At 37.2% G+C, this 26191-nt stretch overlaps 1 protein-coding gene across 11 annotated transcripts in view; it reads left to right on the top strand.

Moving 5' to 3' along the window:
• Window positions 1-26191, top strand: part of VPS8 (VPS8 subunit of CORVET complex) — a 250706-nt gene that overhangs the window by 78013 nt on the left and 146502 nt on the right. For all 11 annotated transcript variants that reach the window (XR_006718470.1, XR_006718471.1, XR_006718469.1 and 8 more), the window contains 5 exons: window positions 1450-1496; window positions 8308-8530; window positions 12500-12589; window positions 15556-15607; window positions 25115-25157. Coding sequence is in view for 8 of the 11 variants with exons in the window: in XM_045502714.1 (XP_045358670.1) it covers window positions 1450-1496; window positions 8308-8530; window positions 12500-12589; window positions 15556-15607; window positions 25115-25157 (455 nt within the window). In the remaining 3 variants the exon portion in view is untranslated. The remainder of the gene's footprint in view (window positions 1-1449; window positions 1497-8307; window positions 8531-12499; window positions 12590-15555; window positions 15608-25114; window positions 25158-26191) is intronic.

Raw genomic sequence — 26191 nt, 5'->3', positions numbered from 1 at the left:
CTTTTATTATTGTTTTTATATATAATCTTTAATTTTGGTAATCTTTCTTTAAAAATTTTTAGAGAAATCTTTCTGGCATTAAAATCCAAGCTTTTGATGAGACCAACAAATGTGTAAGACAGTCTCTGTGACAACTTTGGGCTTATGGCTTTGATTTTCAGTTCCCTTTTCACTTTTCGACTCTTGAGTATTGCCCTCACTTTCTTAGGAACTCAGCTATGTATTGTAAGGAATGTTTATTAAAATTTTCCCCCAGAATTTCTAGGGAGATTTTTTTTTCCCTCCAAATTATTTGGCCCACTGTACTCTCATGCAGGGTTGACAGTTGCTGTAGCATTAACACTTTTCACATGATTTTAATATGATTTAACACTTCTCTGTGATTTTAGTTCATGTTTTTCAAGAATCTAAATAAGATTTTAAATCTTATTATAAGGAATATTGGTGACTAAAGGAAGCAGAATGGATGGGTCAGGTATAGCCCCATAATCCTTTTAAGGTTGTTAAGTCCTTCTGATACCTCTCTCAAATGATAAGGGTTCCTCGGTTTTATTTGTTTTGTCAAACACGTGTTAGCATGTAGTATTCTCTTCTTCACATAGTGCCTTCTTCCCTGGTGGGATTTTTTTCTACCTAGAATCTAGGCCTTCTTTTTAAAGGAAACCGTTTCCCTGCAGCCAGCAGAAAATGAAAGAGTGCTACTGAAATCTAATGCTTGGTTACTTGACAGTTTCCACTAATAATAAGGTTCTGTTTCTCCTTCAGACTGTTTCTCTTGAAAAAGGCCAAAATTATGGGTTGCCATTCAGTTGTACAAGTTTGTACAAGATGAATTTAAAGCAATCAAAATGTTATGAAACCGAGAAGTTAAATCAACCTTGAAATAGCTAGTTTGGAGGCTTGTGACAAAATATGGACAACCTTAATCAACTGAGCCACCAACAAGACCAACTATATTCTATTATCAATTTGATGTATTCTCTTTTTTCTTTTCCTTTGCAAATTTTCTTTATAAGGTTGGGAGATAAATACATATGGGTCACCTAATATTTGTTATGTTATTATAAACTATAAATTTGTAATATCTACCTAATATTTTATTTAAAAGACAGATTTACTTAACTGTTTTCCCATGTTGTATGTGTATTTAATTGCAATTTCTTCCTGTCCTCCCTCTTCTCCTGTTGCTTCTGATATAGGGCTGCACAGTGAACACCTTAATGCATTAAACATTTTTTTCCTCAAATGTATTCAGGATAAATTTCCAGACAGAATTACTGGGTAAAAGTGTTTTCACATTTTTAAGATATGGCATAAAGCATGGTATAAAGTTATATTCTCCCAACATTCTACCAGTGGTCTTTAGCAGACCATTTTGAGTATGTGTTACATGTAACCAAGGGACAAAGGGGACAGAGTTGTGATGCTTTCTTTATGGTTTCTCTTCAGGACACGGTGCCTGTCATAGTTGATTACTGCCTGCTGCTAGAGCGAAAGTAAGTATACATTGCCTGTCAGATTCAATTATTTTGAACCCACAGTGCCTGTTGCTTATATGGTAATTTACTGTTGTGAATTCTATGAATTTGGATATATTTTAGTTTAATTTACAGAAATTTGATTCTTTAACAATTTTCAGTGCATTTACCAGTAAAACTAACTTTTCCAAAATAGGTGGTGTGGGCGTATCATCTGTGTGTTTGTGTGGCCGGATAGTGGAGGCAAACATGGCTAACAACAAGGTAGTCCTACTAAAAGATCTTAAAAGTGTATGATTCATGTCCTTCATATATATATATATATATATATATATATATATATCCTCTTTCATGAACTAGCATTAAGACACAGTATTACATACCACCCAAAACAGGGCAAAATTCAAATTCAGAGTGCCTCTGGAGTGTTGGTTTTTAGAGCCTTTTGTCAGGGAGAAATCAGTACATTTAAATTAACCCATCTTGGTAGTTCACAGTTTTTCACACTTAAAATAATAGCTTCCCCCATGCCAGGTATTGTTCTAAGCGCTTTACATTAATTTGTCTAATTTTGGTAATAGCGAGGTAGGTATTATTTTCAGCTCCACTTTCCATAGGTGGTTCCAGAGACAGAAAGCCGTTAAATAATTTGCCAAAGCTAACTCACACTTCTTTTGAGGAGCGAAGATAGGATTCCAGTACAGGCAGTCTGGCTTCTGAGTCCTTGCTTTTAACAACTAGTTTGTTTCTGAGTGGTAGAGAACAACTGAGGACCCAGTGCAAAACCTTGTACAACCTGAGCTGATGCATGGATTGATATGCAGGTAGCCTGCATCATGCTTTAGAAAGTATGTATCAGTGAATGTTATCAAGACGGCAGTTATTTGCTAGGTCAGACCTTTAAGTCATGAAGAACTATAGCTTCTGTTTACTTAAGTTCATTCCAGTGTTTTAGCTATACAGTGTTATATGTAATTATCCAATGAAATACGTTGTGTTCATGATTGGGATATTGTTGAAACATGGCTTTATGTTACACATTTTCTCTTCTATGAGGGCCTATGGGAAAGATTTCCCTCAGGTCTGAGTGCCAGAAATATGTGTATATTTCCTGAATAGTATATCACGGCTCTTAGCTTTCTAGAAAACTTAAATTATTTATACAATTTGCTGTCCATTAGCTAAAAGTATAAGGAAGTGTGGGGCTGTTATACTAGGCATTGGGTCAAATGTTCCCTTTTGTGTTCTAGATGGTATGCTTTTATGCTTGCTTACTTCTCACCATACTGGGTTTCTTTTTCATCAGAAAGATCCTGTGTATGGGGTCAAATAGGCCAGTTGATCAACTTTGATTCTTTGTGTCTAGGTCATCTTTCAATCTCCTTCCATTCCAAACATGCAGTGATTAAAGGTGGATTAGATATAAAAATAGTTCAGTGTCATCACTCTCAAATGGTAGGGTTTTTGCAATTTTTTCTTAGAGTTGCCATAGACAGGCTAAAAGTACTCAATTCCCTAGGATAAATTGAAGTGGTAATTGTAAGATGTATGTAGCTTCATTCCAGTATGACATCTTTCTTCCTAAACTGCACTGTCTCTTTATGCCATCTTCTTTGATGTTTGGTTTCATTTCTCTGTAGGGTCTTCTCTTTATATTCCCAGATTTCTGAAGTATCTGTGACCTTAAGATGGCTTTAAGGAATGCTTAGGTTGTGCATAACACAAATACAATTTTACAAAACATAATGTAGTACTCAGCTAATTTCAGGTAACTTCTTCTACTTCTAGAGTCATCACTCAGACATTCAGTCTGGCTCCCAGAAGCTTTTTATATTAATATCCTCTGGTAGAGTACATTGTTTTTATAGTTAGTCCTTTTTCACATGCTGTTTCTTGTGTGAGTCAAATTATAGACACAATACATATTCTGAATTGATTTTGACTGAGTACTATGACCAATACCCTATGATCACTGTTAGTTACTTCAGTATCATAATTCATAGAAGCCTATCCATACCCAGCAGTAATACTAATTGAACTAGTGTGTGTATGTGTGTGTGTGTGTGTGTATGTTCCCATTCATACTTAAGAATTCTTTTATAGTGTAAAATCCTTTTACTGTGGCAGGAATTACACTTCTTTTTCTCTGTAGGACATACTGACCAATATGTTATAGACATCTTTTTTTTTTGGTTAAAATTTGGCTTTATAGTCTTTTTGTGAATTGTTTAAAATCAGAAGTGACAGGAAATTCTGTTTTTGAAGACTCGTACTTTTATTTTCATAATTTGATTTTTATTTATTAAAATAATTTTTTTTCTTTTATTTATTTTGAAAGAGAGAGCAAGCAGGGTAGGGGCAGAGAGACAGGAGAGAGAGAGAGAGAGAGAGAGAGAGAGAATATCCTAAGTAGATTCTGCATTGTCAGTACAGAGTTTGATGTGGGGCTTGAACTCCTGAACTGCGCGATCATGACTTGAGCTGAAATCAAGAGTCCAACACTTAACTGACTGAGCTCCCCAGGCACCCCCATAATTTGATTCATTTCACAATTTCACTTCAGTTTGGCAGTGTATATTTTCTTTTTAGTATTAGACAAAAGATATATCTCAAGGCTTTTTGTAGGACCTTTAATGATTTGTAATTTTGCTTATGCAATAGTAGCCATAATTTCAATTTATTTTGAAAATAGGTCTAGAGTTTACTTGAACTATAATCATAATTTTGAACATTGTTTAAAAATAGGTGCTATGGGGGGGTGCCTGGGTGGCTCAATCAGTTTAGTGTCTCAGTCTTGATTTCAGCTCAGGTCATGATCTCGTGAACCGCGAGATTGAGCCCCTCCCCGGGCTCTGTGTTGACAGCGTGGAGCCTGCTTTGGATTCCCTCTCTCACCCTCTCTCTCTGTCCCTCCTCCCTTCATGCTCGCTTGCTCTTCTCTCTCTCTGTCTCTCAGACTCTCAAAATAAATAAACATTAAAAAAATAATAAAAATAGGTTCTATCTTATGTGAATTGTATCTCAATAAAGCCATTGTAAGACAAAACCAAACAGGTGCTGCACATACATGATCTTGACCACTTTGAGCGTATATCACTGTAAGCTGATATCCAAAAAGAAGCCGTTATTCAAATGACTTGAATTATATATAAATCTGAACCAAAAATATTTCTGTTAAATCTAAAGTGAATCTGAAGTGGTCTTTTGATAGCCAGGGTGTGTGTTTAGTCTTGTTCAACATCAGTATTATTGTTCGAGAAACAGAAAGATCTTAATTATCAAACATAGTTGAGGAACTAGATGTTTTAGATCCTGTTTTCCTGACAACTGCATGTTAATATTTTAAGCATCAAAGCTAGGGGAAAAACCTTTTCTATTTTATAACAGCTACATCGAACTATATAATTCATACCACAAAATTCGCCCTTTTTAAAGTGTACAATTCAGTAGGGTTTTAGTATATTCACAGAGTTGTACAACCATCACCAGAAGTAAGCCATGCCTTTTTAAAGGAAATCTTTACAAACCATGATCCTTGTATCAGAAAATAGAACATTTTGAACATAATTTCTTAAAGTTCATTTGAACTTTGTCATTACTTTTATAAATAAAGAGAGCAGCCCAAACCAACTTTGGATTCAAGTCCTACTTAAATGTAGTGGGGATTTGTTTATTTAGCTCTGGCTAGATGTGTAGTAAAGACTGGCAAGTGTTAAGGGTTGACGTTCTTGCTCTGTTTCTGACAGTCTGAGTTTGTACTTATAATCAAAGCTGAGTTCTTCTCATTTTTTAAATTGCAAAATTGATAATGCATGAAGTGAATTTGGCCATTTTCTTAATCAGTTTGAAGCTATGAATGGTAAACCCCCAATAATGTCTTTAATATGAGTATTAACGTAAAGTGAAGCTACATGGAAAGACAGCCTCTTTGGTCCTCTATTATTCAGAATGGATTTTGTGTTCTACTGGCTACAGGGTGGCTAAGTTTGAAGTGATAAAAAACAGTTTTAAAGTTAGGACTTCCAGGTAACAGAGTCAGCACTCTGGAGTATCATTCCTAAATATAGAAAGAAACACAGGAGCTAAACACTTTTTTTTTTTTTTTTTTTTGGTATGTGCTTTTCTTTCTTCCTTCTTCCCTGATGCTCTAATAAATATTCTTCCAAAATGATGAGAACATGTCTTTGTATTTTGTTTTATTTTTATTTTAAATGTAGAGATAGCAATAAGAGTTGCTGAGTTTTATTTTTCTTGCTTCTTTATTTATAGCCTCTGACTGGTTAAGAAAGAAATATATGGTTTTGCCATTAATCTTACCAGCAATTCATGCTGCTGTTTGTCACCGTTTATGCTCTGTTTACTGAATTTTTCACTGTTTAATTTTCCTCTCCAGGGCTTTTGGTGTTGAACTAAAATATATAATTGTCTTCCCTAGCATGTTGTTTTTAACAACGCATTACGGAGTGGAAGGGCTAGCAAATATGGCATTTTCTTTATATTCATTAGAGTTACATGGTAACTCTTTGTAGCAGTAAAGTTTTATTAATCTCCGTGACTTTTACTTGGTTAATAATTGGTAATCACAAAAATGTGATGGACTATTGATTAAAATGAAACCAACATGAAGAATATGCAGCAAGGGGAAAACTGTTATAAAAATTACATTTGTGGATATGAGAAAAAACAATAAATGGATATGGATTTCCCTCCCAGGACATTGCAGGAACTGTTTACTGAAGAGTGGTATGTCGTTCTGGTGCATTTGTAGCCAGTTCTCTTATCATCTGCCCTCTTCCAAGACTTCAGATGAGGCAAGGGCCCCCTCCTACTGCCTCCAGAATCTTCCTTGGCCTTTTTGTGGAACTGTCATGAAAGACCACACTTGTAGATGAACCAGCTACCACTTTTCACGCGCGACATGACACACATGTAAAGAAATAACATTTCTAAAAACATTTATTTTCACATTTAGTAAAAAATAAATAGTCTTAAGAGATAAATAGAACTAGCACAGTTCTTGTATTAAACAAAAAAAGGAAATGAATGAACCAGGTGAACGAAAACAAAGCAATACAATGTATGAATGGGAACATGGAAAACATTTAATTTTGCCAGTCGTCAAAGAATTAAAGACAGCAATAATATTTAATTTACACTTATTAAATTATCTGGTAGTAGAATCAAACACAATTGTCTGGTGAAAGTGTATAATTCTACATTGCTGGTGGCAGCGTAAATTGGTGCTATGATACTTTTTGAAGATGATTTAGTAATTTCAAATACCACAAGATTTTTCTTGTTTAATTTTTTTAAGTGTTTATTTTATTTTATTTTTTTTTTTGTTTTTTTTTTAATTTTTTTTTTCAACGTTTATTTATTTTTGGGACAGAGAGAGACAGAGCATGAACGGGGGAGGGGCAGAGAGAGAGGGAGACACAGAATCGGAAACAGGCTCCAGGCTCTGAGCCATCAGCCCAGAGCCTGACGCGGGGCTCGAACTCACGGACCGCGAGATCGTGACCTGGCTGAAGTCGGACGCTTAACCGACTGCGCCACCTAGGCGCCCCAAGTGTTTATTTATTTTTGAAGGAGAGAGAGACAGAACGTGAGTGGGGGAGGAGCAGGGAGGGAGGAAGACACAGAATCGGAAGCAGGCTCTAGGCTCTGAGTTGTCAGCCCAGAGCCCACAGTGGGCTCGAACTCACGAACTGTGAGATCGTGACGTGAGCCGAAGTCAGATGCTTAACCACCTGAACCACCCAGGTGCCCCACCACAAGATTTTTTCATATCTTTTGATTTAAGATAAATTTCTAAAAGTAGAATGACTAAGGAATTAAATCCCCCAGATGGGAAAGAGTGTATATGTAGATGTTCATTGTGTCATCATTCATGATAGTAAAATACTGGAAGTAAGTACAGGAATACTTAAGTAAATTCTAATATTTCAGCATGTTGAAACATTGTGAGTGAGACAAAATGGTAAATTTAAGGGTAGGTAGCATCATAGAATGATGTGTATTATATAATGTTGCATGAAAGAATTTGGAATTATATCTACAATGAGTATAACTCTAAAATTATTCATGGACTACTTGCAGAAGAAATATGAAATAAATAAAGTATAGTTATTGAGTGTGGTGGCATTTAGATTAATGAAAAAATTTTGTTTCTGCAATAAAATAAATTCCAGATATATTTTTAAAATAGTGAATATTTTCTTCTTCCTTTCTTATCAGTAATCCCTGCCTAAACCCTTTGGGAATTAAGGGGTAAGAGCTAGATCAGGAAACATATTGGCTTTGTATATGAGCTGGGAATATTTAGATACCAGGAAAGGGGAAAGGATAAATCAGGAATAGTCCTGTTTTGAGTAATTTCTGCACCCAACATGGGTCTCAAACTCATGACCCCAGGATCAAGTGTTGCATGCTCTGCCGAGCCAGCCAGGCACCCCTAGGAATAGTCCTTTTTCATATTTTTTCTACTCTATCATGTTTACTTTATTACCCACTGCCATATCACCATTGCTTTAAGAAGCAGTGTGCCATAATAGACTCAACACAGGATTTAGGTCAGCAGGCTGAGTTCGAATTCTGACTCCATCACATGTTGGCTATGTTACTTATAGCAAATAATTTAACTTATTCTGCTTTTCTTGGTTGTAAAAGTTTTGGGAGAATTGATTGAGACTCTTGTTGTTACTGTTTTTGTTAAGCTTGTTTTGTTAAGCTTTGTTGAAATAGGAAAACGAGGACATATAGTTAGCAGGCTGAATTTAATGGATGGTTCAGAATATTTCTGAAAGTTTTTTTTTTTTCTCTGTTACAGGGATCTTTTATTTAGCCAGATGTATGACAAATTAAGTGAGAATTCAGTGGCTAAAGGAGTGTTTTTGGAGTGCCTTGAACCATATATTTTAAGTGATAAATTGGTGGGGATGACCCCCCAGGTAATGAAAGACTTGATTGTTCATTTCCAAGATAAAAAGTTAATGGAAAATGTGGAAGCCCTCATTGTACATATGGATATCACCAGCCTAGATATTCAGCAGGTGAGTTTATACAAACTTTACTAATATATGGAATAAACAACATTCCTTTATTGATTATACTTACCTGACTGATTGGGCCTCACTGTGCCTTCTATCAACCCCAGTTGTTTACGGAGCACTTTTGGTAAGATGTCTCTTAAACTTGTCTTTGTCAATATTTCTTAGGACTGGTCTTTAGTGAAAGCTAGGTTATGAACTCCTGCAAGCCAAGAGTCTTCTGTTTCTTTGAAATCCACCAAAGCACTGAGCATAAAGTTTACATTTGGTAGTTGCTCAATAAATGCTTATTGACTAATCCTTCTTCATCCATTTGCTTATTCACTAGTACATTTTTCATCCTACAAGTGAATTTCAACTATGAGTACTTCCACGCAAATAATAGAATATTTTTACTTTTAAGAATATGATGCCATTTTTCAGAAAGGTACTTTATATGTCCAGTGTTCATAACTTTCATACATTGAGTTTTGAAATGCAGAACACAGTATAAGAAGCAAATTACAGGATGTCTTAGCTTGACCAGCCAGCCCATTGTTTGATAATCTACCTCCAAGTGTATCTGAGGTCTCTACAGTAAGTTTTCAGTCCTAAATTGAGGAGCATTATATATTTTGGCCTTAGACATTTCACTCTTTTTTTTTTTTTTTTTTTTTGAGACAGAGACAAAGCATGAGCAGGGGAGGGTCAGAGAGAGAGGGAGACACAGAATCCGAAGCAGGCTCCAGGCTCTGAGCCGTCAGCACAGAGCCCGATGCAGGGCTCGAACCCACAAACTGAGAGATCATGACCTGAGCCAAAGTCAGATGCCTAACCGATTGAGCCACCCAGGCTCCCCAGTCTATTTTTTTTTTTTAATGTTTATTTATATTTGAGAGAGACAGAGTGCAAGCAGAGGAGGGGCAGAGAGAGAGGGAGACACAGAATGGAAGCAGGCTCCAGGCTCTGAGCTGTGAGGACCCAGCCCTACACGGGGCTCAGACTCACAAACCACGAGATCATGACCTGAGCCGAAGTCGTCTGCTCAACTGACTGAGCCACCCAGGCGCCCCTAGACATTTCACTCTTAACTGTTCAGTTCCATATTAGCCCTACTAATGAGCATGCCACTTCTGCAAAGGTACAAGGTCCTAATAAGCAAGCCCTATTGAGCTAAAATATGATGACTTAAAGATCTTTGACCAAAAGTACTTTTTTAAAAGGTGCAAAGTCACACAGAAATGAAGGGCTTGGAGAAATAGTTATTGTTTTCTTCCTGGAAGCTCTTTATGAATGGCTGTGAGTTTCCTAAGTAAAGCCAGATACTCTTTTATGTATGCCTTTCTGTTGTGTGGGTAATTTGGCAGAGTTTTCATGTCAGATAATAGTTAAAGTGATTTGAGAGCATGTTATCAATCTAGTTTGATTTACCCATATTAGTGTAAGAGAAATTTCTCATTTCTTGTCTTCCCAATATTTTTAGCTTTTCCCCAACACTATGTAAATATAAATATGCTCTAGTGTTTTTTATGTTAAAATAACAATTTAAAAAAATCTCTTCAGTTTCCCTTCTCTTCATATCAAGCCTTCTTTCCTTCTTCCCCATAGGTTACTGCCCCATGTCACTCTTCCTAGTCATAGCCGAATGTCTTGAAAGCATCATCTAGGTTGTACTTCCATTTTTCCCACATCCTAATAACTCTTCAACCTTGCTTTTAGTGGATCAGCTATGCCCTCCATGTTCACTATATCAAGTCATATTTTTCACATTTTACTTACTCATTTGTTATTAATTCGAGGGGCATTGAGTGTAAGGCTCCGAGGATGCTTCAATGACCCTAGTGGACAATGTTTATCCTCTCAGATGCTTACATTTTAGCCAAAAAGTTTGACAACAAACAGATAAACCAGAAGTATAAAAAAATAAGTGTTATGTTAAAAGTCAATATAGTAGAGGATGTGAGGCTACCTTATAGATTGGTTAACTGTAGAAAATCTCCCTAAGGAAGTAACATTGAGTCTGGAATCTGACAAGAAGGAATCAGCAATGCAGAGATCTTGGAGAAGATTGTTCCAGGCAAAAGCAACAGCTAATGCAAAAAAACAAAAACAAAAAAACAAAAAACCTCATGTTGAAGTTACAGATAAAGGGCAAATAGACTTGGAGCTTGGTTGAAACAGAGAGGTAGTCCTTTCAGGGCAAGGTCCAGATTTTTCCATTTTATTCTGAGTGCTCTGGGAAATCATTAAACGGTTTTAAGCAAGATGACTCTGGTTTACTTAGGTATAACAGAATGAAGGTGGGAGTCAAGATCAGAAGTAAGATTAATTAGACACCGGTTCAGGAGGTGGTCTTGACCAGAGATGGTTGCAATGAGATGGAGAGAGATGGCCTGATTTTGGATATGTTATGGCAGTAGAATTGATTTGCTAATGAATCGGATGCAAGAGTGTGAAAGTGTGGGAAAGAGAGAATTTAAGGATGACACTTAGTTTTTTTGGCTTGAGATAAATGCAGGTAGTGATGCCTCTAAGAAGATTGGAAGACTGGATAGGTCGAAGTTTGAGAGACAAAATCAGGAGTTCTGTTTTTATTTTGAGATTGCTATTAGATATTCAGGTGAAGATACCAAGTAAGTGGTTGGATATATGGATCAGAGGGGAGGTAGGCCTAAAGCCGTAAATGTGTTAATCATCAGTACAGAGATGTATGATCACAACACTGGCTCATAGGGTGGTTAGTGAGAGAAGACAAGAGGTCCCAGAACCTGCCTCAGTCTCAAGACTCTCCCATGACACCTCACCTCTGTTTTTCCTCTTAATTCTCTGGTTGGTCCTTATCATTCTCCTTTGCCAACCTCTGCTCTTCTAACAGCCCTCTTCCCTTGTCCGTCGGGAGTGTAACTCTCATAGGAACAGAATATAAAGTACTATACACTGCAGGTCACCACTGTTCCTCTTCTGAATATTTTCACAGATCAGTTCTCTCCATCCTTAAACACTTCAAGCTTCTTTCTTCCGTAGACCTTCATCCTTACTGCTTCAGCCCACATAGTCCCTAGAGTTCATCTCTGCTTTTGCCTCTCATTATATGCATCCTTTAGGTCCTAAGTTAAATATTGCTTCCTCAGGGATGACCTTCTGAATACTCTAGAGCATGTCAGGTTGCTTTGTAACACATCACACTTGTAAATGAATTATTTGTGTAATTGAGTAACTTCCCCAGGTGTAACTCACATATCATTTTCTGCCCCTCCCTTCTTTTGTTAAGTGTCCAAGATGAACAGTAGTTCTGTAAGGGTAGAGACTAAGTTGAGATTTGTCTGATCTATCACTTTATCTCTGATGCCTAGGAGTGGGCCTGAATGAATATAAGTGTTCAGTAAATAATTTGTAGAGCTATTGACCAAGGGCAAAATGAGTATGGACAGGGGGAGGATGGAGAGAAAAATAGACATTGGGGATGTTTGAAAGTAGCCATTGTACAATTAAAAGTAGTATTGAACCTACAACAGCTGTTACCCTGACACTGTGTTTGAGTACTGTTGATCCTTGAACAACAGGATTTTGAACTACACAGGTATATTTATATGTGGAATTTTTTCAATAAATGCAAGCACAGTACTGTAAATGTATCTCCTTCTCTTTATAATTTTATTAATAACATATTTTCTCTATCTTTATTGTAAGAATACAGAATATAACACACATAACATATGAAATAAGTGTTACTTGACTCTGTTATCAATAGGGCTTCTGGTCAACTGTAGGCTATTCGTAGTTGAGTTGTGGGGGAGTCAAAAGTTATATATGGGTTTTTGTGTGGGGGTGAGGAGGGGTTAGCGCCCCTAACCTCCACATTGTTCAAGGGTCAACTGTACTTCAGTTTTTTTCAGAGAAGGACTAAGATAGATTAGGGAAGAGTATTTAAGATCTTCTCCATTGTTAAAGCTTTAAGGAAAATAATTGGTGAGACAACTCTTCTTTTTACAGGTAGTTCTCATGTGTTGGGAAAATCGTCTGTATGATGCTATGATCTATGTTTACAACAGAGGCATGAATGAATTTATTAGTCCAATGGAGGTAAGATATTTCCTAACTTGGACACACATTTGTCTATGAATGGCTTTTTTCCTATTCATTTACTTTGAATAGATTCTGTTTTCATCCAATCATTGTTTAATTTCTTGTAGATATATTATTAGACTTGCACCCATTTTAGCTTGGGGCATTAGGTGACCTTGAATTTCATACCTTCTGCCATTGCTTTCTTTTTTGTCTGCATAAATAGGTATTTAAATCCCAGGGAGCAATAGATAAAAGTAATGCCTGCCTGTTAGACTAAGTTGGTTTGTTTGTTTAAGAATTTTTGATATTATAGTAAGTTTTCCAAAAGGTATAAAATATTCATATACTTACTGTGTGTAGTAAATGTACTATTAAGAAATATTATTTGTAGATATATTGTGCTGGGGGAAGGTCCTGATAATGGTGGAGTATCTTTATTTGTTAATTGCTAATTTGTTGCTTTTTCCAGTTTAGCACTTACAGCATGCATTATAATTTATTCTCCTCATCACTAAAAAGCATTTGGTCTTATTTTAAAAAGAACCAAATGCCGTATCCACTTTGTTATTTGCCTTAAATTGAGGACAGAATTGTAGATAATGGATTGTGGATATATGTAGCACCCTGCCAGCCCATTGTTTTATTACAATGACTAATTACCTGGCTTAGAAGAGCCAGGCATCTGTGGAAGGCATCCAGTCAACCTTTTTTTTTTTTTTTTTTTTTTTGCGTATTTAATGGCTATCCAAAACTGTCTTTGGTATTGCTAAGTCAGCAGTTGTCTTGTGATATTTCATGCTTTCTTAAACACCCTTAGCTTTGTAGGTAGGTGAATATTACTCTAATTCAAAACTCCTCCAGTTTTGGTTGTCCCTCTCTTCTCTTGGTCAGTTTCCAAAATGTGCCACAGCCCTCTTCCCCTGGTTTTGACCCTGATTGTCTGTGTGTCTAGTAAGGATTTTTTACACTTGAACATCTCTCAGCTGCTTTCCTCCGAAGTCCAGTACTTCCCTGGAAAGAACTGTCAGCTGGCTCCTCAGTGAGATCCAGGACCTCCCTACATGCAAAAAATGTTTTGTCTCACTCTTAAACCACAGTTAGGAAGAATTAATGCAGTTTCTGTGGGATGCTCCAGTTGGATGGTCCGCGGAGGGAAAGCCCCGAGAAATTCCCAGAGAATCCGGGGAGAGCTCCAGGCCATCAGAGGGTCTCATTTGGGCCACCAAATGTTGGACATCCCAGTTGCAAATGTGGGGCGCTCTGATCACATGGGGGCTGGTGGCACAGGTGGTGAAAAATTCACCCAAGGCAGAAAGAGATATAAAAGTTTACTGAATACACCGTAAAGGTGTGGAAGGCAGGCAGGACAGCAAAGGAGAGACAGCAAAGGCAGTCGTGAGCGGCCGCAGTTACAGGGTCAAGTCAGGGAATATGGGGAAAATGGAATTTTCTCTTCTTTGGTAATCTTAGGAACTGTGCGTGGTTATAATTGGTCAGTTAGGGACTGTGGCTATTTTGAGGTGGGTCGCTCAATGAACCTATTTGAATTTCCTGTTTGCTTTCAGCTCCTTGGTCTTGGTTGCCGTGGGCCCTTTTACCTTGATCAGGTTTCCATTGCCCAAGCCCGTTCTCTAAAAGCGGCCTCTACAATTTCTGCCTTCTCTCAAAACAATCCTTAGAAACAGATTCTAATTTGATATATTCTATGGTGATAAAAATGATTGCTGGGTTTTTGTTATTGTTGCATTTTAAATTTTAGTTTTGTATGTGTGTGTTTTAATCCTCAAAATCTGGTTTGCATTTATATCTACGCATCTCAGATGGGCTGTGGGCTATTAAGGTTGCCTTGTTTTGTGTTAAGAGAGGTTTTCAAGTTTAATGGTTTTCAGAAAGAGCTTGGTATTTGTTATTAAATAGTCATTTGGAGAGTTTAGCAATGGGAGGTTAGGTAGGTGTGTTCTGTGATTCTGTATTTGTAACTTTCTGCTCACAAGGAAATCACTTGTCATTATTTGAAGTTTAATTATTTTAGTACTTAAAGAGGTCTAAATTAAAAGGTCTCCTGCCTCTTGAGAATTTCTAGATTTTCTGGAATGACAGTGTCATCATATTTGAGATGACTACCAGGGTCTCTGAAATCTTTCCTTAGTTGTAGCTGTGGCTGCTTCTGAGGTAAAAGTAGTGCCTTGTGTTGGGAGGGAAAGCACTTCCTCTAGGAATTTAGGTCTCAGTGGGGGGAGGAGGGCTGCAGATTAGCTGACAAAAGACAGATTAACAGGAGAAAAGGAAAGGTTTATTCACACACGTACTGGGAGGGAGCACTTAGTAATGAGGACTTTACTGACGGGCGGGAACTAAAGGTTTATACACCTGTTTAACAAAATGTTGGTTAGCGGGGAGGGAGGGATTTAGGGCCTTCCTAGGAAAATAAGGATTGGTTTTTTTTTGGCTAATGAACAGTTTGATTTGCAGTTCCCAGTTCTAAGGGCCTGTCCTCTCCCAAACAGGAAACTCCCTCTGAGGAAGGCCAATGTAGTTTTATCATTAATCTTACTGTGTTTTCAGAGGCTGTGTTTAAATTTAGATAATGTTTCCTTTTGTGTCTGCTGTTCAGATGTTTTCAGTTTAAAATAATCTTTATTGCCATTTTGGTGGGCTATTAATCCCTTCACTTTTTTTTTTTAATCATTTTGATGAGCCTAAGGATATTTATATCAGAAATTACAACTCAACAAACACTTTCACCTAAATGGTATTTACTAAATGGTTTCTTTCAGTGAGGAATATGGTAACAGTTGTTTCCTACTGATTCTTCAATAATAGTTTGTGTCCGCCTTAAAAGTTTTTGTATTTAATCCCAATAGCAAATAACTGATTTATTCAGAGAAAGGTGATTAATAGTATAAGATTCTTGATTGTTTTTTGAAAATACAATTTTTTTAAAAATGATGGTGATTGTTTTATTTTTAATTTTAATGCAGAAACTTTTCAGAGTCATTTCTCCTCCTCTGAGTGCAGGAAGAACACTAACAGGTATTACTTTTCTAAGTCTTAATTTTTTTCTCCTTTTTCTATTTTAAGATACTTAAATTTCATAAAATTCAATTTTATGTGTGCAGTATGAATTTTGATAATCATATATAATCATATCATCACCACCATAATCAAACAGTAGAAGGAGCTAGAGTTCCTTCACACTAAAAAGTTTCTTCCTGCCCGTGGTACTACTCAAGCTTTTCCTCCAGGCTGACCTCCATGCAATCACTGATGTACTTTCTGTCACTACGTTTCTTGTAAGTGGAGTCATACAGTAGGTGATCTTTGGTGTTTTATTTCTTTCACTTAGCTTTATTTCTTCACTTTTACTTCACTTGTTTGTAGAGATACATCCATCTTGTTGCATGTGTTAATATTTTGCTCACTTTTACTTCTGAGTAGTATTTCATGGGTTGGATATACTGTCATTTGTTTATTCACCAGATGATGGACATTTGAGTTGCTTACAATTTGGAGCTGTTCTAAGTAATGCTGCTACATTAGTGAACAAGTTTTGTTTCTAATTAAACTTTTTTATGAGGAAATTATAGAGTCACGTGCAGTTGAAAGAAATAACACAAGAGATCATGTATTCTCTTTACCCAATTTCCCCCAGTGATAACACCTTGCAAAACAAAAGCACAATGTCAAAACTGAATATTCACACTGATAAAGTAGAGATACAGTTTTATTAACCACAGGTATCCCTTATATTGCCTTTTCCCCCCATCACCCTTAGATATGAGTAAGTTTTTGTGTGGGCAAGCTCCCAACCTATTTTGTCCCCTCATAAGGTTGCTGATTTGTACAAGGCTTTTGGTTTTCAGAGCTCTGGTAAAGCTGGGGAAAGGGAGATGGGACTAGGTAAAGTTAAAATACCACAAAGCTCACAGAAATGAAGAATGCCTTTGATGGGCTCGTTAATAGACTGGACATAGCTGAGGAAAGAATCTCTGAGGTTGGGGACATAACAGAAAAGTAAAAAAAAAAAAAAAAAAAAAAAAAAAAACCCAAAAACTGAAAAGCCAAGGGAAGAAAGACTGAAAAAAGCAGAAGAGAACATCTAAGGCCTGTGGGACAAGTACAAAAGGTGTAACTTACACATAATGGGACTGCCAGAGGGAGAAGAAAGAAAGGAACAGAAGCAGCATCTGAAGCAATAATTACTGAGGATTTCCCCAAATGTATGTCAGACATCAAACCACAGATCCAGGAAGCTAGGAGAACACCAAGCAGGATAAACAACAAAAAACCCCAAAAACCCCAAACCTAGGCTATTATATTTAAATTGCAGAAATTAAAGCTAGAGATTCTGAAAGAGGCCACAGGGAAAAAGAACCTTACTTACAAGGAGCAAAAATGAGAATGACATCCAACTTCTTAGAAACCATGCGGGAAAGAAGAGAGTGGAGTAAATATTTAAAGTGTTGGGAACAAATACTTAAAACGTTGAGAGAAAAGCCCATCAACATAGAATTTTGTATCCTTTGTAAAATTATCCTTCAAAAGTGAAGGGGAAATAGACTTTCTTAGACAAACAAAAATTGAGGGAATTTGTTGCCAATAGACCTGTCTTACAAGAAATATTAATAGAAAATCTTTAGAGAGAAAGAAAATAATATAGATAAGAAACTCAGATTCAAGAAAGAACATCAGAATAAGTGAAGGTAAAACAAAAACTTTTATTTTTCTTATTCCTTTTACCAAAGAATTGTAGAACTTACTGTATAAGAATTGCTTTTCAGAATGCCATCATTGCCACTAATGATTACAGGTACACAACTGTCGATTCCATCAGGTCTCTAGATCGGCATCCAAGTACAGATTCTTATGCAGCAGCAACACACATGCTGCTCCCAGCACCATGGAGAGTTTTACACGAGTTTAACTTGAACAGAACTTGAGAAACAGGGCTGTAAAGGAGAGCAACTCGAATGCCACGAATGGAACATAAAAGCGACGCCACCATGGAGTCAGGCAGGCAAATGAGAACACATGTCTTTCTGGGCTCTATGGTACGGCAAAATTTGAAGCAAAATTTCCAGGAAAAAATAAAACAAAACAAAACACATTTCCCCTCCTTATTGTTTTATCGATCTGGACGCTTTGTGTTGCGTGTAGAAAAAAATTTCTGAAATTCAGTTCACAGAGGAGAAGAGGACAGGGAATGGACTTGATTCTTTCCCTGCTCTGATGTTCACTAGACATGGGCTGGAGAGGGAGTTTGAGCTCTTGTCAAAAAACATTGGCCTTTGCCAGGACAGACATGCATGGCTGTTAGTGCCCCTTGCTAATTGGTCTGCAGAGACCTGGGCTTTGTGAGGGAAATGATCTTCCTCAGGAGGAAACTCAGTTGACAAGCAGGGAAACTATGAGGAGTAGACAAAGTGCAACCTGATTCCCCTCTAACCAGCCACTGCTGAGGACTCCAGACTTTTTACTGGGAAAAGGGGGCTGCCTCAGTGATGCGCAGTCTTTTCAAAGACAGTGGCATGTCAGCCAACATCTAGGGGACTGAGTGTACCCCCCAGAAATCTGTGGTCCAGCAGAGAAACCAAGAGCTTAGCTCCAACAGTAGTTTCCAGAAACATACTGCCCAGTTTTCTCAGGATGTACCCCGACTTTTACAAGCTGCTCTGCCATGAGCCTCTGCAAATGGCGTCTTCTGGTCATGGAGTCTAGGGATGTTGCAATGTTGAGGCCTGGACTGCAGTCCTGAGGTGTAATTGGAGTGGTGTCCTCTACCCCGAGGCCAGCTGAGGTCAGGAACCTACTCCCCTGCTTCCTTCCAAACACAGCATATATGGACCACACCACCAAGCAACAAGATTCAAACAGCTTGGCTCAAGAAGAACTCTGTTTTTCTTATTCTTAATTGACCTGTCAGGTAATAGTTCAAGATAATAATAACAATATATTTGATTATGTGTGTGCAGATGCTTGTGTGTTTTATGTTTATGTATAAATGAAATGAATGGGAGCAAGGACACAGGAACAGGAGAGAAGAATTAAGAGTATTTGGTTAGTGTAAGATACTTCTAGTACCTGTGAAGCAGTATAGTGTTACTTGGAAGTAGATTTGGATTGTAAATCTATTTGGATTGTAAATCATTAGTAAATTTATGTTGTAAACTTGAGAGCAACAACTTAAAAAAGGATGTATAATTGATATACTAGGAAAATGAAAAAACAGAATTATATAAAATGCTCAGTTAAAACTTCAAAAGGCAGAAAAAGTGTTGAAGACAAAACAAGAATAAAGAATAAGGACAAGAAATAGAAAACAGTAAAATATGGTAGGCATTGATCCAACCTTATCAATAATCATTTAAAATGTCGATAGTCTAAATACACCAATTAAAAGAAAGGGATTATTAGAATGGATCAAAAAATAAGACTCAACTAAAAGTTGTGTATAAGAAACATATTTTATTTTTAAGTTAAATTTTAGTTAACATACAGTACAATATTGGTTTGAGGAGTAGAATTCAGTGAATCATCACTTATATACAATACCCAGTGCTCATCACAGTGCCCTCCTAAATACCCATGACCCATCTAGCCCATCTTCCACCCACCTCCCTCCATAAACCCTGTTTGTTCTCTATCATTAAGAGTCTCTTGTGGCTTGTCTCATTTTGTTTCCTCTCCCCCCCATATGTTGTTCCCCCCTCTTCCCATATGTTCATCTGTTTTTGTTTCTTAAATTCCAGATGTGAGTGAAATATTTGTTTCTTTTATTGACTTATTTCACTTAGCATAATACATTCTGGTTCTATCCACGTCATTGCAAATGGCAAGATTTCATTCTTTTTGATGGCTGAATGATATTCCATTACACATGCATGCGTACACGCGCACACACACACACACCCCACATCATCTTTATCCATTCATCAGTTGATGGACTTTGGGGCTCTTTTCCATAGTTTGACTATTGTTGATAATGCTGCTATAAAAATCGGGGTGCTTGTCCCCTTTGAATCTGTATTTTTTTTATCCTTTGGGTGAATACCTAGTAGTGCAATTGCTGAACTGTAGGGTAGTTCTATTTTTAGTTTTTTTAGGAACCTCCATACTCTTCTCCAGAGTGGCTGCACCAGTTTGCATTCCCATCAGCAGTGCAAGAGGGTTCCCCATTGTCCATATCCTTACCAACACCTGTTGTTTCTTGTGTTATTAATTTTAGCCATTCTGGCAGGTGTGAGGTGGTATCTCATCTTTTCATGTGTTGGTTGGTCATCTGGATGTCTTCTTTGGAAAAGTATATGTTCATGTCTTTTGTCCATTTCTTCACTGGGTTATTTGTTTTTTGGGTGTTGAGTTTGCTAAGTTCTGTATATATTTTGGATGCTAACCCTTTATCAGATACATCATTTGCAAATATCTTCTCCCATTCCATAAGCTGCCTTGTAGTTTTGTTTATTGTTTCCTTTGCAGTGCAGAAGCTTTTTATCTTGATGAGGTTCCAGTGGTTCATGTTTACTTTTGTTTCTCTTGCCTTCGGTGATGTGTCTAGTAAATTGCTCTGGCTGAGGTCAGAGAGGTTGCTGTCTATTTTCTCCTCTAGGTTTTTGATGGTTTCCTGTCTCACATTTAGATCTTTCATCCATTTTGAATTTATTTTTGTGTATGGTGTAAGAGAGTGGTCCAGTTTCATTCTTCTGCATGTCACCATCCAGTTTTCCCAGCACCATTTGTTGAAGAGACTGTCCTTTTTACATTGGATATTCTTTCCTGCTTTGTCAAGGATTAGTTGACCATACACTTGTGCATCCATTTCTGGGTTCTCTATTCTTTTCCTGTGACCTATGTGTCTGTTTTTGCACCAGTACTATACTGTCTTGATGACTACAGCTTTGTAATACAGCTTGAAATCTGGAATTGTGGTACCTTCAGTTTTTTCTTTTTCTGGATTGCTTTGGCTATTTGGGGTCTTTTGTGATTCCGTACAAACTTAATGATTGTTCATTCTAGCTCTGCGAAAAATGCTGGTGGTGTTTTGATAGGGATTACATTACATTTATAGATTACTTTGGGTAGTATAGGCTTTTAACAATGTTTGTTCTTCCAATCCATAAGCATGGAATGCTTTTCCATTTCTTTGTGTCCTCTTCAATTTCTTTCAGAAGTGTTCTATAGTTTTCAGAGTATAGATCTTTTACCTCTTTAGTAGGTTGATTGCTAAGTATCTTACTGTTTTTGGTGCACTTGCAAATGGGATCGATTCCTTGATTTCTTTTTATGTTGCTTCATTATTGGTATATAGGAATGCAACCGATTTCTGTGCATTGATTTTATATCCTGTAATTTTGTTGAATTCATGGATCAGTTCTAGAAGTTTTTTGGTGGAATCTTTTGGGTTTTTCATGTAGAGTATCATGTCATCTGCGAAGAGTGAAAGTTTGACTTCCTCCTTGCTGATTTGGATGCCTTTATTCCTTTGTGTTGTCTGATTGCTGAGGCTAAGACTTCCAATACTATGTTAAACAACAGAAGTGAGAGTGGACATCCCTGTCATGTTCCTGATCTCAGGCGGAAAGCTCTCAGTTTTTCCCCATTGAGGAAGATACTAGCCGTGGGTATTTGGTATATGGCTTTTGTGATGTGAGGTATATTCCATCTGTTCTTACTTTGTTGAGGGTTTTTATCAAGAAAGGATGCTGTATTTTGTCAAATGCTTTTCTGCATCTATTGACAAGATCATATGGTTCTCATCCTTTCTTTTATTAATGTGGTGTATCACGTTGATTTGCAAATATTGAACCAGCCCCACAGCCCAGGAATAAATCCCACTTGATCATGGTGAATAGTTCTTCTAATGTACTGTTGAGTTCAATTTGCTAGTATTTTATTGAGAATTTTTGCATTCATGTTCATCAGGGATATTGGCCTTGTGGTTGTCCTTTTTAGTGGGGTCTTTGGTTTTAGAATCAAGGTAATGCTGGCTTCATAGAATGAGTTTGGAAGTTTTCCTTCCATTTCCATTTTTTTGGAACAGATTGAGAAGAATAGGTATTAACTCTTCTTTAAATGTCTGGTAGAATTCCCCTGGGAAGGCATCTGGCCCAGGACTCTTGTTTATTGGGAGATTTTTTTTTTTTCTTGTTAAATCTTTATTCACTCACAGAGTGTGAGCAGGGGAGGAGCAAAGAGAGAGCAAAACAGAATTTGAAGCAGGCTCCAGGCCCTGAGCTGGCAGCACAGAGCCTGACGCGGGGCTCGAACTCACAAACCATGAGATCATAACCTGAGCCAAAGTTGGACGCTCAACCAACTGAGCCACCCAGGTGCCCTGGGAGATTTTTGATTATTCATACAATTTGTTTGCTGTTATGGGTCTGTTCAAATTTTCTATTTCTTCCTCTTTCAGTTTTTGTGGTATGTGAGTTTCTGGGAATTTGTCCATTTTTTCCAGATTGCCCAGTTCGTTGGCATATAATTTTTTTCATAGTATTCCTTTATAATTGTTTGTGTTTCTGTGGTGTTGGTTGTGATCACTCCTTTTTCATTTGTGATTTTATGTATTTGGGTCTTTTTTCTTTCTGTTAAGTCTGACTAGGGGTTTATCAATTTTGTTAATTCTTTCAAAGAACTAGCTCTTAGTTTCATTGATCTATTCTATGGGTTTTTTTTTTTTTTTATCATTTATTTCTGTTCTGCTCTTTATTATTTCCCTTCTTCTGCTGGTTTTAGGACTCTATTTGCTGTTCCTTTTCTAGCTCCCTTAGGTGTAAGGTTAGGTTGTGTATTTGGGTCCTTTCTTGCTTCTTGAGATAGGTCTGAATTGCAGTATACTTCCCTCTTAGGACTGTCTTTGCTGCATCCCAAAAGTTTTGGACTGTTTTGTTTTCATTTTCATTTGCCTCCATGTATTTTTTTATTTCTTCTTCAATTCCCTGGTTAACCCATTCATTCATTAGTGTGATGTCCCTTTTTTTTTAATGTTTGTTTGTTTGTTTGTTTATTTATTTTGTTTTTTGAGAGAGATAGCAAGCCTCAGAGGGGCAGAGAGAGAGGGAGAGAAAAATACCAAGCAGGCTCCGTGCTGTTGGCTCAGAGCCCGACATGGTGCTTGAACTCACAAACTGTGAGATAGGGGTTGATGAAAAGGGAGAGATGAATAGGCTGAGCACAGAGGAGTTACAAAAGTGAAACTATTCTGTACAACTGACAATACTATAATGGTGTTCATATGTCAGCATAAATTTGCCAAAACCCATACATAGTATGCACAACATTAAGAGTGAGCCCTAATGTAAACTATGGACTTCATGTGATGATGTGTCACTGAAGATTCATTGATTATAAGAAATATATTACTCTGGAGCAGATGTTGATAGTGGGGGAGATTGTGTGGTGTGGGGAGAGGGGCTATATGGGGAATATCTATACCTTTCTCTCATTTTTGCTGCGAACCTAGTGAAACGTCTCTAAAAAATGAAATTTATTAATTAAAAAAATTGGAATTGAAGCATATTATAGTTACTCATAATTTCAAGCAATTCAAGTTTATTTGCACTTATGACAACACAGATCTGGAGTACAGTAAAACCTTGGTTTGCGAGCATAATTTGTTCTGGAAACATACTTGTATACCAAAGTGAATTTCCTCAGAAGAAATAATGGAAACTCAGATGATTCGTACCACAATGCAAAAATACTCATATAAAAATGATTATAATACTGTAATATAATACAAAATAATAAAGAAAATACAATATAGAAAGGAAAATAAATTAAACTGCACTTACCTTTGAAAACCTTCATGGCTGCTGTGAGGGAGATGAGAGAGGAGGGTTATTGTGCAGGACGACTTTCACTATCACTGATGGAATCACTGCTGTTTATTGCCTCAATGGAATCTTTTTTGTTTTGTGCAACTTTAACAAGGAGCCTATCCAGTGACGCTTTCTTTTGCCTCCTTTTGAGAATTTTGTGGAAATGTGACATTGCATTGTTGTTAAATAGATTCATTGCTCTCACTGCTACAGCCTTATTTGGGTAGTGCTTTTCTACAAAATCTTGTACTTTTCCCACATTTTATACATCTCCCTAATCTCATTTGAAGTGAGGGATTTCTCTGCCTTTTTCTCCTCCTCCTCTGCAGGTGAGATGCAGACACAGACTTCTTATAAAATCTTGCAATATCGGCCACTTGCATACCTCATTCATACTTCCTCGATGATTTCCTTCTTAACTTCCATTGTAATCATCTCCTTACCGCCTTTCTTTTCAGCCTTTTTCTGCATGCAGGCCATTGTATATGTTCGCATGGTTGTTGGCTACAGTACAGTATTAATAAACTCTTGGCATATACTATATTTAATGTAGCTGGCAGCAAAGGAAAGGGTCTATATCTGGAGGCAGCCTAATCTAGAATAAAGCAAAGCATTGCTAAGCTATTGTATGGAAAAACAAGGAACTGTCCATAGGTGCTTTGAAGTGACAAAAAATACACTAGTGCCAGTTGTGGGCACCTTCCACCGTTCTGAAAAATCGCAGATTACTGCCAAACACCGTGGCCTGAGACCGAGCATCTGAGCAATGGGAGACAATCACCCACAATCCTGCAAGTGAAAGAGAGAAGAACCACTGGGTCAGTTGTGATCATGTGACATTCAGCATCTTGTACTACTCATATTGCAAGACATCACTCGTTTATCAAGTTAAAATTTATTAGAAATGTTTGCTTGTCTCGTGGAACACTCACAGAACAAGTTACTCACAATGCAAGGCATTATTGTATTTAGAAAGGATTACTGATTAAGAAATGTACACTTGCTTACATTATGCTCACTATTCATATACCAAAAGTAGAAATTTCAGTTTATTATAACCAATTGCAAATTCCTATAATCTGCACACCATAAGAATTACTGGTCACTTCACCCACTCTTGAGGCTCTTACTTTATTGTCTTGTTGCCCTTGACCCCTTTGCCTACACCTGATATAATTATATTTCTGATTTCTTTTAACCAAGAGATAGACCTATATTATCATGTGACAGAATCTTTTTAGATGTAACTTAGAATAAAAAGGGTCCTAAAGATCATTTAATCTAAGTCTCTTATTTTAAACATTTGTGAACAGTGGCCTTCACAACCCTAGAGCACAGTCGGTGGTAAGAGTCCATGTTACAAATGAGAAGACATTATTAGTCCTTAATATTACTTAATTGGTCATGACCTTTAACTCATTAACTAACTGCCTGCTCTACACTTTACCCTGGTCCCAAACTATTGGTTAAGCCAACAATATATGGTTCTCTACCCTCAGATGTATTCCTTCTTCTGTATGCTTCATTGACTCATTGGTTTTTTTCTCTGTGAAAAGAATCTAATGGAAATTCTAAAAACAAGAATTAAGGTGGTTTTTTTCTCTATGTATTCTTTAGGAAGATACTTAACTCAAATGCCAAGTTTTATTTTTTGTTTCCACATAAAGATTTTATTTCTGAAAAGGTTTTGAGAGAATTGCTGAAGATACTTTTTCTGTTTTAGATGAGCAAGTTGTTATGGGCAACAAGCTGCTTGTATATATTAGGTAAGAGATTTTTTTTTTTTAATTTATCTACGTGTACTTTTTCTATAATCCACCCCCCCCCCCGCCCCGTATTCTTAGAGGTACTGTCATGTCCTATGTGTATAGTGCTTTTCATGTTTCATTGCTTGTACAGTAGTGGTTTTCAACCATGGGTGATTTTGTCCCCCATTGGTACACCGCCGTCCCCCCCCCCCCCCCCCGCCCCGATCTTGGGCAATGTCTAGAGACATTTTTGCTTGTCACATTTGGGGCTGGGAGAGATATGCTGCTGGCATCTAATGGGTGGTGGCCAGCGGTGTTGCCGAGTGCATAGGGTAGTCCATACAACGAAGAATTATCTCTGTCAAAGTATCAATAAGGCTGAGGTTGAGAAAGCCTGGTGGTAGAGTATTTTATTTTTAGCACTGGAATCTCTGTGGAATATGTGTTCTCTCTCTTTTTTATAAAAGGGCAAGAGATGTGTTTAGATCATGAAAAAGTTAGTGACAGAGGTTAAGCTGTGAAATGTTTATCTCCTCTCCTTACTCCTCAAACAGAATTCTTTCCACAAACTATGGAGGCTCAGAATTATGTCCCAATAGAACTTTTGGACAGATAGCTGGCTGGCAGGCTGGCAGGGCGGAAGGTGGCAGAACCTGCCAAAGCATCATTTTAGCTCCTATCTAGTGCCAGAGTTAACTTTGAGACCTGTTTCACACTTGTTACATCGATTCTTTAGAAGAACATATGCAGCATCTCCCCAGTACTTTATTGTCTGTACTTGAAATTTCTTAGAATATGCTGTCTCTAATCCAACATTCAAAATTGATGGCTAGTTCAAAGAAGTTTAAAATTTGTGCCTTTCCCCCCCAGAACGAGGACATATTCAGAAGACATCTTTATAGTTGAACCCGCAAGGCATAAACCATAAAACATTAGCCATAAGGAAGGTCTGATTTGGAGGTAAAACTGTATAGTTAATTTCTCATCAGTTTCTCCTCTCCCTGAAGACTTGTTCTGTTGCAGACATTTTCCAGACCTTTGTTAGACTAGCT

The sequence above is a fragment of the Leopardus geoffroyi genome, chromosome C2, assembly GCF_018350155.1.
Source record: "Leopardus geoffroyi isolate Oge1 chromosome C2, O.geoffroyi_Oge1_pat1.0, whole genome shotgun sequence".
Classification (NCBI taxonomy): Eukaryota; Metazoa; Chordata; class Mammalia; order Carnivora; family Felidae; genus Leopardus; species Leopardus geoffroyi.
This window is presented reverse-complemented; position numbering and strand designations above follow the sequence as displayed.